The sequence below is a fragment of the Eurosta solidaginis genome, chromosome 5 (genome assembly GCF_040869045.1).
Source record: "Eurosta solidaginis isolate ZX-2024a chromosome 5, ASM4086904v1, whole genome shotgun sequence".
Classification (NCBI taxonomy): Eukaryota; Metazoa; Arthropoda; class Insecta; order Diptera; family Tephritidae; genus Eurosta; species Eurosta solidaginis.
This window is the reverse complement of record NC_090323.1, coordinates 227,012,880-227,025,364: the sequence shown is the minus strand read 5'-3', so window position 1 is coordinate 227,025,364 and position 12,485 is coordinate 227,012,880. Positions and strand designations below refer to the sequence as shown.

Genomic DNA, 12,485 nt, shown 5'->3' with positions numbered 1-12,485 from the left:
GTAGATATAAAAGGTGTGATGACACACAGTACGTTTTGTAGGGCACAAGGAGGATGGTTAAAGATTTTATGTAAGTAATTTGCGTACGAGATATTTGCTCTTTAACGCCTAAACGAACACTTAGGCACTGCTTGCTCAGCTTAATTCAAGTTGCTGCGCTCACACAATATAAAGTCCTAATGGATTTTCGACGATCTACGAAGCTTCTCTGTAATAATCCATTCGATATATTCCTAAGCCTACCTAAAAGCTTCAATGTGGTCATATCGAATCGTTCACGAGTTGAGTTGACTGCTACCCTAATGGTTCTAGTCACGGATCTATGTCCAGCAAAGGAAAAGGTAACATTCTGCATTCTCTCGATGATGTAAAAGCAAAAAAGAAGGTATTGCTGTAAATGAGAATAAGATGAAGTACTTGTTGTTATCTAGGAATTAATTGGCGCATTCGTGACTTAGTAGCCGCACCTCTGTTGACTGATATTAATTCGAGACTATGAAGAATTTCGTCTATCTGAAAGCCTCATTCACAGCGTAACAAAGTTAGCTTAGAAATCAAACGGAGAGTAACAAGTACCAGCAACTCAGTAGGCAATTGAAAAGTAAATGACGACCTTGATGACCAAAAAACCCTATTTACAAGTTGCTCATCATACCTGTCCTTTTGTATGGCTGGAAGTCATAGACGGTGACGAGAGAAGATGAGATAGCCCTTGAAGTGTTCTAGAGAAAATTTCTCCGGAAGATTTGGAAGCAGGGGAAGGGGGGACCTTCACTGAGTTGCAAGTGGCAAGTGCAGGAAGACTTGATCTCCCTCAATAGTAAATTTTGTCTGTTACATTCCATAATAAGGTCTTATTCCAGCGAAGTCAATAATAAATACATATCTCGGGAGACTGGGTATAAAGGCTGTAACTAAAATTGATGTTTTTGTTTGACATAAGTCATTGTTAATAAAACTGTTGAGTTCGGCTTTTTGCATTAGGACAGATCGAAATTGTATTGATTTTGGGCTGAGATAGGGTGTTATTCAACAAAATGATGAGATACGGTATTTCACTACAACTGCGGAAATTAAATTTAGCCAACACAGTTCCGTTTCCAGTATATGAAAAGGAAGGGAATTCCGAATATATTGTGGATGACCGATTAACACCGTAATGGTTTGATGGAAAAGTTTCTATATTAAGACCTGTGTTGGGTCATTGTTTACAAAATCCAGACATCCGGCTCGAACTTCTCCGTGTGTATGAACTTTGCACATAGTGAATGGTATTATTTCGGGATCTGCTTTGGATATTTTTTTTTTCGGACGTTGTGGCAGCGCACTGTCCCCAAGTGGCCCGATGAAACCAGGCTAATTCTGTTATTTTTATACCTTTCATAAACATGAAATGGTATATTAACTTTGGTCCGATGTTTGTAACGTTGAGAAAAATAGAAGATAGACTCACCATTAAGTATACCGAATTGATCAGGGCGACGAACTGAGTTGATATAGCTATGTCCGTCTGTCCGTCCGCCCGTCTGTCTGTTTGAACGCAAACTAGTCCCTCAAATTTTGAGATATCTCAATGAAATTTGGCACAAGGATGTATTTTTGTATTATATTAGACATTTGTCGGATCCGGTAGGATCGGACCCCTATAACATATATCTCCCATATACCGATCGTTCAGATAAGACGATTTTGGTCATTCCTGCCGCAATTTAGAAAGTATAAACGTGAAACTCGGTGATTAATATTCTAATATATCATAGAAGATATCCTGGAAAATCACTTTGATCGGAGCTATATAAAGATATATCCCATACAACCGATCGTTCAGTTAGAAAGATTTTTGGCCATTTCTCCCTTAGTTTCCAATGAAAAAACGTGAAACTTGGTGATATATATTCTAATTTATCATAGAAATTTTCTGAAAAATCATTTCGATGAGCTATATATAATATATATCCCACACAACCCATCGTTCAGATAAGGGGTTTTTTGCCATTTTTTATTTTATATTTATCTTAAAAATCGTTTAGGTATGTACATATGTTCACTATATATTTCTTATCTTATACATCTGATTATTTGGAGATTACGAAAGGGATAAGATTATTATTCAGCTCCATTCATGAAAGGTATGAAGTCTTCGGCGCAGCCGAAGGGAGTCCCGTCCTTACTTGCTTTTTTTTTTGTTTTGTTTTTTTAATTCATACATAGTTTTTTTAGTTGTATCCTAATTCATATTTATGTTTTATTTATAATTTATAATTTTTATTGTTACCGAGTCCTTGAGAGGCAGTGGCTTCTGAAGCGCCTAGATCTAAAACCGCTCAGCTACAGAGAAACTCATCAACTGAGAAATATCACTTTTCACTTTAATTGGCGCTTAACCGTCTAAACGGTTATGGCCGTCCAACAAGGCGCGCCAGTCGCTCCTTCGCTCCGCCAACCGGCGCCAATTGGTCACACCAAGGGAGTTTAAATCGTTTTCCACCTGGTCCTTCCAACGGAGTGGGGGCCGCCCTCTACCTCTGCTTCCATAGGCGGGTTCCGATAGAAACACTTTCTTGGCCGGAGCATCATCTTTCATTCGCATAACATGGCCTAGCCAGCGCAGCCGCTGCGTTTTAATTCGCTGGACTATGTTGATGTCTGCGTATAGCTCGTACAGCTCATCATTAAATCTTCTTCGGTACTCGCCATCGCCAACGCGTAGAGGTCCATAAATCTTTCGAAGAACTTTTCTCTCGAACACTCCCAAAGCCGCTTCATCTGCTGTTGTCATGGTCCATGCTTCTGCCCCATATAGCAGGACGGGTACGATAAGTGACTTGTAGAGTATGATTTTCGTTCGCCGAGAGAGGACTTTACTTTTCAATTGCCTACCTAGTCCAAAGTAGCATTTATTGGCAAGATTGATTCTTCGCTGGATTTCAGTGCTGATGTTGTTGCTAGTGTTGATGCTGGTTCCCAAATAAACGAAGTCTTTTACTATTTCGAAATTATGGCTGCCAACAGTAGCGTGGTTGCCAAGGCGCATATGCGCTGACTCTTTGCTCGATGACAGCAGGTACTTCGTTTTGTCCTCATTCACCATCAAACCCATCTTTACCGCTTCTTTTTCCAGCTTGGAGTAAGCAGAACTAACAGCGCGGGTGTTTAGACCGATGATATCAATGTCATCAGCATAAGCCAGTAATTGCACGCTTTTATAGTATATTGTTCCAGTGCGGTTAAGTTCTGCAGCTAGTATAATTTTCTCCAGCATCAAATTAAAGAAATCGCACGATAGGGGGTCACCCTGTCTGAAACCTCGTTTAGTTTCGAACGGCTCGGAGAGGTCCTTCCCAATTCTGACTGAGCTGATGGTGTTGCTCAACGTCATTTTGCACAGCCGTATAAGTTTTGCGGGGAAACCAAATTCAGACATAGCGGCATATAGGCAGCTCCTTTTCGTGCTGTCGAAGGCGGCTTTAAAGTCGACGAAGAGGTGATGTGTGTCGATTCTCTTTTCACGGGTTTTTTCCAAGATTTGGCGCATTGTGAAAATCTGGTCGATGGTAGATTTACCAGGTCTGAAGCCGCACTGATAAGGTCCAATCAGCCGGTTCACGGTGGGCTTCAATCTTTCGCACAATACACTTGAAAGGACCTTATATGCGATATTAAGAAGGCTGATTCCACGATAGTTGGTGCATTTTGCAGTATCCCCCTTCTTGTGGACTGGGCAAAGAACACTTAGATTCCAACCGTCGGGCATGCTTTCGTCCGCCCATATTTTGCTAAGAAGCTGCTGCATGCGCCTTACCAACTCCTCGCCGCCGAACTTGAATAGCTCCGCAGGCAATCCATCAGCGCCCACGGCCTTGTTGTTTTTCAATCTGGTTATTGCTATTCTAACTTCGTCATAATCGGGCGGGGGGACATATATTCCATCATCATCGATTGCGGGATCGGGTTCTTCATCTCTGCGCGGTGAAATGCTGCCTCCATTTAGGAGAGCAGAGAAGTGTTCCCTCCATAATCTAAGCACTCTCTGGACATCAGTTACAAGGTCGCCGTTTTCATTCCTACAGGAGTTTGCCCCGGTCTTGAAACCTTCCGTCTGTCGCCGTATTTTTTGGTAGAATTTTCGGGCGTTATTCCTGGTGGCTAGCAGCTCAAGCTCCTCGCACTCAGGCCTTTCTGCTTCTGCTTTTTTCTTCCTGAAAAGGCGTCTCGCTTCCCTTTTCAACTCACGATAGCGTTCACACACTCCTCTTGTCGCGCTCGCTTTTAACGTAGCCCTGTAGGCAGCGTCTTTTCTTTCGGTTGCAACGCGGCATTCTTCATCATACCAGTTGTTTTTTCGTGGCCGCCGGTAACCAATTTTTTCCTCGGCGGCAGTATGAAGTGCTTTGGAGATATGCTCCCACTGCTCTTGTATTCCTTCAGGATGAGTTGTGCCCTCAGAGAGCAGGTGTGAGAGTCGAGTTGCGAAATCATTGGCAGTCTGTTGTGATTGAAGCTTTTCGACGTCTAGCTTTCCTTGTGTTTTTTGTTTCTTGTTTTTAGCCGCGTTGAGGCGGGTGCGTATTTTGGCTGCAACGAGATAATGGTCCGAATCGATGTTAGGTCCTCGGATCGTTCGCACATCTAAAACACTGGAGGCATGCCGTCCGTCTATCACAACGTGATCGATCTGATTACGAGTATTTCGATCAGGAGACAGCCATGTAGCTTGATGTATCTTTTTATGCATGAACCTCGTGCTTGATATGACCATGTTTCGAGCACCGGCAAAGTCAATCAGCCTCAGTCCGTTAGGAGAAGTTTCATTGTGTAGGCTGAACTTTCCGACTGTAGGGCCAAAAACACCTTCTTTGCCCACCCTGGCGTTAAAGTCACCAAGCACGACTTTTATATCATGACGGGGGCAGCGCTCGTATGTGCGTTCTAATTGTTCATAAAAAGTGTCTTTCACCTCATCGTCTTTCTCCTCTGTCGGCGCATGGGCGCAGATGAATGATATATTAAAAAATTTTGCTTTTATTCGAATAGCGGCGAGACGCTCGTCCACAGACGTGAACGCCAGCACTTGGTGACAAAGTCTCTCTCCCACCACGAATCCGACGCCGAAACTGCGCTTATTCGCATGGCCACTCCAATATATGTCACAATTTTTTATCTTTTCTTCCTTGCTTCGTCCAACGCATTTCTTGGATGGCGGTGATGTCAGATTTTGCTTTGACGAGGACATCAACCAGCCGGGCATCTGCACCAATCCCATTCAGGGAGCGGACGTTCCAGGTGCATGCCCTCAATTCATTGTCCTTCAAACGTTTGCCATGGTCGTCATCAATAGAGAGTGTATTTATCCGAGGCTTGTTGTTATATTTCATTGGAGTACGGTTTTACGTGGCGGGTCCCAAGCCCAGCGCACAACCCGCTCAGCGGGGGTGAAAATGTTACTTGGCACGTTTATATAGCGAGCCGCTTGCTCCAAGACAGACGCCTGCTTGCAGCCGCACCTAGAGGTGTACAGACGCTGCCGATGAGATCTCCCCCGGCTAGCCCTTAAACCGATTATGTCAGAGTGGCCTAGCCAGGTTGTCGCCTTCTCACATTAGCTCACCGCTAAACGGGTGTTTAGCGGCTACCCAGAGGATACTTGGCCGCAAGCGACCGGCAGTAGTGAGCTGCTTGAACCGCATGCAGAAGAATCGCTCTGGCCATTCCCAGGTGAATGGCGGTCAGAAGCTTTCCCCACTTTCGTGGACTTCTACACACGGCCCCACCCTGAGAAATATAGATTAACAAAATACAATAGATTTAAAGTACAAATATAATTTTTTTAATTACTAAGCGAAGATAGAACCGTTTGTTTATGGCAAAGAGCGAGTCCGAAACATCAATTACACACAAACATAGAAAAGGTGCCTGACGACGATTACGTTGGCGGTTTTCGAAATGGGTCCATCGCAATATGCCAGTAAATGTTTCTTTCTTTTTAGATTCTCTTAGAAAACATAATAATTGAAATTTAATTATTATAAGCTGGTGTTAAGCTCATGAATTCTTAAATAGAAAAGGTTCGTTTAGTTGGAAATTGCTTCTGCATTGTTTAAGAATTATATGTTTATAATGCCTTGAAACTCGGCATGGAACGTTCAAGTTTACTTCGTTCAAAAGAAATGGGCTTGAAATCGAGCCATTTAAAAGTCTAGCCAAAAATGGTATACCTAGCATTTCTCTACGACTTGCAAGGGTTGGAAGATTTATTAGTTTTAATCGATTAGTGTAAGGAGGAAGATTATACGGAGAGTCCCATTGAAGATTTCTCAAGGCGAAAAGTAACAAGTAAGGAAGGCTAAGTTCGGGTGTAACCGAACATAACATACTCAGTTGAGAGCTATGGAGACAAAATAAGGAAAATCAATCTGGGTAACCCTGGAATGTGGTTGTATAACATGTGTATCAAATGAAAGGTATTAAAGAGTATTTTAAGCGAGAGTAGGCCATAGTTCTATGGATGAACGCCATTTAGGGATATCGCCATAAAGGTAGACCAGGGCTGACTCTAGAATTTGTTTGCACGATATGGGTATCAAATGAAAGCTGTTAATGAGTATTTTGAAAAGGAGTGATCCTTAGTTCCATAGGTGGACGCCGTTTCGAGATATCGCCATAAAGGTGGACCAGGGGTGTCTCTAGAATGTGTTTGTACGATATGGGAATCAAATGAAAGGTGTTACTGAGCATTTTAAGAGGGAGTGGGCATTAGGTCTATAGGTGGACGCCTTTTCGAGATATCGCCATTAGGGTGGGCCAGGGGTGACTCTAGAATGTTTGTACGGTATGGGTATCAAACGAAAGGTGTTACTGAGCATTTTAAGAGGGAGTGGGCATGAGGTCTATAGGTGGACGCCTTTTCGAGATATCGTCATTAGGGTGGGCCAGGGGTGACTCTAGAATGTGTTTGTACGATATGTGCATCAAACGAAAGGTGTTACTGAGCATTTTAAGAGGGAGTGGGCATTAGGTCTATAGGTGGACGCCCTTTCGAGATATCGCCATTAGGGTGGGCCAGGGGTGACTCTAGAATGTTTGTACGATATGGGTATCAAACGAAAGGTGTTACTGAGCATTTTAAGAGGGAGTGGGCATTAGGTCTATAGGTGGACGCCTTTTCGAGATATCGCCATTAGGGTGGGCCAGGGGTGACTCTAGAATGTGTTTGTACGATATGGGTATCAAATGAAAGGTGGTAAGGAGTATTTTAAAAGGGAGTAATCCTTAGTTCTATAGGTGGACGCCTTTTCGAGATATCGCCATAAAGGTGGACCAAGGGTGACTCTAGAATGTTTGTACGATATGGGTATCAAACGAAAGGTGTTACTGAGCATTTTAAGAGGGAGTGGGCATTAGGTCTATAGGTGGACGCCTTTTCGAGATATCACCATTAGGGTGGGCCAGGGTGACTCTAGAATGTGTTTGTACGATATGGGTATCAAATGAAAGGTGGTAAAGAGTATTTTAAAAGGGAGTAATCCTTAGTTCTATAGGTGGACGCCTTTTCGAGATATCGCCATAAAGCTGGACCAAGGGTGACTCTAGAATGTTTGTACGGTATGGGTATCAAACGAAAGGTGTTACTGAGCATTTTAAGAGGGAGTGGGCATTAGGTCTATAGGTGGACGCCTTTTCGAGATATCGCCATTAGGGTGGGCCAGGGTGACTCTAGAATGTGTTTGTACGATATGGGTATCAAATGAAAGGTGGTAATGAGTATTTTAAAAGGGAGTAATCCTTAGTTCTATAGGTGGACGCCTTTTCGAGATATCGCCATTAGGGTGGGCCAGGTGTGACTCTAGAATGTTTGTACGATATGGGTATCAAACGAAAGGTGTTACTGAGCATTTTAAGAGGGAGTGGGCATTAGGTCTATAGGTGGACGCCTTTTCGAGATATCGCCATTAGGGTGGGACAGGGGTGACTCTAGAATGTTTGTACGATATGGGTATCAAACGAAAGGTGTTACTGAGCATTTTAAGAGGGAGTGGACATTAGGTATATAGGTGGACGCCTTTTCGAGATATCGCCATTAGGGTGGGCCAGGGGTGACTCTAGAATGTTTGTACGATATGGGTATCAAACGAAAGGTGTTAATGAGCATTTTAAGAGGGAGTGGACATTAGGTCTATAGGTGGACGCCTTTTCGAGATATCGCCATTAGGGTGGGCCAGGGTGACTCTAGAATGTGTTTGTACGATATGGGTATCAAATGAAAGGTGGTAATGAGTATTTTAAAAGGGAGTAATCCTTAGTTCTATAGGTGGACGCCTTTTCGAAATATCGCCATTAGGGTGGGCCAGGTGTGACTCTAGAATGTTTGTACGATATGGGTATCAAACGAAAGCTGTTACTGAGCATTTTAAGAGGGAGTGGGCATTAGGTCTATAGGTGGACGCCTTTTCGAGATATCGCCATTAGGGTGGGCCAGGGGTGACTCTAGAATGTTTGTACGATATGGGTATCAAACGAAAGGTGTTACTGAGCATTTTAAGAGGGAGTGGACACTAGGTCTATAGGTGGACGCCTTTTCGAGATATCGCCATTAGGGTGGGCCAGGGGTGACTCTAGAATGTTTGTACGATATGGGTATCAAACGAAAGGTGTTACTGAGCATTTTAAGAGGGAGGGGGCATTAGGTCTATAGGTGGACGCCTTTTCGAGATATCGCCATTAGGGTGGGACAGGGGTGACTCTGGTATGTTTTTGTACGATATGGATATCAAATTAAAGGTATTAATGAGGATTTTAAAAGCGAGTGGCCCTTAGATGTATATGTGAAGGCGTTCTCGCGATATCGACCAAAATGTGGACCAGGTGATCCAGAAAATCATCTGTCGGGTACTGCTAATTTATTTATATATGCAATACCACTAACAGTATTCCTGCCAAGATTCCAAGGGCTGTTGATTTCGCCTTGTAGAACTTTTTCATTTTCTTCTACTTAATATGGTAGGTGTCACACCCATTTTACAAAGTTTTTTCCAAAGTTATATTTTGCGTCAATAAACCAATCCAGTTACCATGTTTCATCACTTTTTTCGTATTTGGTATAGAATTATGGCATTTTTTTCATTTTTCGTAATTTTCGATATCGATAAAGTGGGCGTGGTTATGGTCAGATTTCGCCCATTTTTTATACCAAGAAAAAGTGAGCTCAGGTAAGTACGTGGGCTAAGTTTAGTAAAGATATATCGGATTTTGCTCAAGTTATTGTGTTAATGGCCAAGCGGAAGGACAGACGGGGAACTGTGTATAAAAACTGGGCGTGGCTTCCACCGATTTCGCCCATTTTCACAGAGAACAGTTACCGTCATAGAATCTATGCTCCTACCAAATTTGAGAAGGATTGGTAAATTTTTGTTCGACTTATGGCAATAAAAGTATTCTAGACAAACTAAATGAAAATGGGCGGAGCCACGCCCATTTTGAAATTTTCTTTTATTTTTGTATTTTGTTGCATCATATCATTACTGGAGTTGAATTTTGACTTAATTTACTTATATACAGTAAAGATATTAAATTTTTTGTTAAAATTTGAATTTAAAAAATTTTTTTTTTAAAAAGTGGGCGTGTTCTTCATCCAATTTTGCTAATTTTTATTTAGCACATATAGAGTAATAGTAGTAACGTTCCTGCCAAATTTCATCATGATATCTTCAACGACTGCCAAATTACAGCTTGCAGAACTTTTAAATTACCTTCTTGTAAAAGTGGGCGGTGCCACGCCCATTGTCCAAAATCTTACTAATTTTCTATTCTGCGTCATAACGTCAACCCATCTACCAAGTTTCGTCGCTTTATCTGTCTTTTGTAATGAGTTATCGCACTTTTTCGGTTTTTCGAAATTTTCGATATCGAAAAAGTGGGCGTGGTTATAGTCCGATATCGTTCATTTTAAATAGCGATCTGAGATGAGTGCTCAGGAACCTACATACCAAATTTCATCAAGATACCTCAAAATTTACTCAAGTTATCGTGTTAACGGACGGACGGACGGACGGACGGACGGACATGGCTCAATCAAATTTTTTTTTCGATCCTGATTATTTTGATATATGGAAGTCTATATCTATCTCGATTCCTTTATATATGTACAACCAACCGTTATCCAATCAAACTTAATATACTCTGTGAGCTCTGCTCAACTGAGTATAAAAATTGTTTTTGAATTGATTCTAGTCTATCCACATGAACTTGATAACGCGAGTTCCAAATTATCGATCCATATTCTAATATCGGCCTCACCAATGATGTAAAAAGTGTTTTTGTAACGTAAGGATCACTAAACTCTTTTGCCCATCTTTTCACAAATGCTAAAACTCCTCTTGCTTTATTGACTGTGGCATTAATATGAGGGTTGAAACTAAGTTTGCAATTCATTGTACCTCCCAAGTCGACAAAAACATCAACGCGTTCCAGAGTTTGGCCATTAATTGTGTAAGAAGCTGGCTGTACGCTCCCACGTGAAAAACACATGAATTTACATTTTTCTATGTTCAGCGGCATAAAATGCGCATTACACCAATTAACTAAACAATTTAAATCCGCCTGGAGTACAGAACTATTTCAGGATAATATCGGAACAGTTTGGGGTTTCGATATAACTTCCGGATTTTATCGTAATTTATTGCGATCTTTTTGGGATAATTTCAAAACTGTTTCCAGACTGTTTTCTCTTCGTTTAGAGTGCTTGCGAATTCTCATGCTCCCACTTAGTCTTGATTAAAGTCTTATATATCCAAGTAATAATGTACAAGCTTATACAATATGAAATTCCTTCAAAGCCAAAGATAAATACATATGTTTTTCTTTTGAAAAAGAAATTTCCGCGAATAATTTATTCAAATAATAATATTCATCATAAAAACACATGTAATACTATTGTTAAATATTTAAACATAAATAATGACAAATTCGGTACATAAATATGTATATTGTTTATATGTAAATTATAAATTGGCGGTTTTATAGCTGTGTTAAAGTAGCTTCTTTGCTCGTAGTAAATTTTAAAATTGAGTATTTTTGCAAACGGTTTCAATAAAGCTAAATACAAAACAAACAATTTGTGTGAACATAGAAAAAAATTAAGAAATACGCACACTTAAACATTTGCTTTTAACAACTTTAAGAAACATATTAAAATTTAAATAAAAATTGACGTATTTCACAACTTTATATGTATGTAATTATAAATTCTATACAACGACTCATAAAACAACGACTAGTGTATATAAGGCAACAATTGTTCTCTTTTCATCTGCATGCAATTCATTCATGAACGTTTCGTTTGCACAAGTAGCTGTCCTGTAGTGGTGGCTGTGCCCAAAGGATTCGTGGCGGTGCAAGCATAAACACCAGCATCATCTGAAAGAAAAAAATAATAGAAAACTTCGGGTTAGAAAAGCTCATATATGTAGTATGCGTATGATATGTGTCTTACCAGGATATGCTTGTGGTATTGTCAAACGACAAACGCCGTTTCGATATTCAATTTTATTCTTGTGACTATTCTGCAATTCATAGCTGTTACGACTCCATGTGACATTTGGAGGTGGATGTGATTGTACGATGCATTCGAAGCGAGCAAATTGACCCAATTTAACAGCATATTCTTTTAGCGGCTATCAGATGTATGGGAAGGAAAATTAAAGAAATAATTGGCATATTTTTATGGTCATATATAAACTGGAGTAACCAAAATCTGGAAAAAGTTAATTTAAATTGTAAAAATATGTTAGTCGTGAGCTATTTGCTCACTGGTCGGCGCTTATCCGAAACACTGTCTAAATTTTAAACTACGTGGTATTAAAAAAAAACTATTAGGCCTGTTCCGGTTTTCATAAAAATGTCAAATACATTTTTGTTTCATATCGTATAGTTTGTGTGTTACAATTCTACACCGATAGATACATATATCATTAGTAAAATCAATAAAACGAGTTTGTTGTTTTTGAATTGGCAAACGAGTTCTTTTGTCAAGAGAATAAGTTTGAATAGCCATTTAGACTGTTGGTCTCAAGTTAACAATCTTATACAGTGTCGGTCAATATAATATCAGCAGTTGCAATATTCTGATTCGAAAAATGTAAAAATTTGACCTATTTACTATATTATTTTTTTGAGTGTACATTACAGTTACATTTTGTATAATTTCTCAGGGTGTGTGCATTTTTTGTCAAATTTTGTAACTCTTAATCAGTTGTAAAAGATCTTTTGTCAACACTTATCATTTCGTGCAGTCAATAAAATAGCACCTGTCGGTTTTTTTAAATTTGTTTTGCAAAATTTTGTGAAAAAAGTGAAAACGGAAGGTAGTACAAATTTTAAAGTACTTTTTATAAAATTGTGTAATAATTTTATAAAAATTTTACAGTTATGGGTCGCGGAAAGCATTGATCTCCTGAAAAACGTGAACTAATAAAAAAAATTTGTGTCCG

The 12,485-nt window shown here is 40.2% G+C and overlaps 1 protein-coding gene across 4 annotated transcripts in view; it reads right to left on the bottom strand.

Annotated features, from left to right (window-relative positions):
* zormin overlaps positions 1 to 12,485 on the bottom strand; it is a 320,772-nt gene that overhangs the window by 72,184 nt on the left and 236,103 nt on the right. For 3 of the 4 annotated variants that reach the window (XM_067788670.1, XM_067788671.1, XM_067788673.1), the window contains 2 exons: positions 11,489 to 11,669; positions 10,852 to 11,412 (listed from right to left, as the gene is read on the bottom strand). The exons of the other annotated variant lie outside the window; for it this stretch is intronic. In XM_067788670.1, the coding sequence (XP_067644771.1) occupies positions 11,321 to 11,412; positions 11,489 to 11,669 (273 nt within the window). In that variant the 3' untranslated portion in view covers positions 10,852 to 11,320. Of the gene's footprint in view, positions 1 to 10,851; positions 11,413 to 11,488; positions 11,670 to 12,485 lie in introns of those variants that run through there. 4 annotated transcript variants of the gene reach the window in all.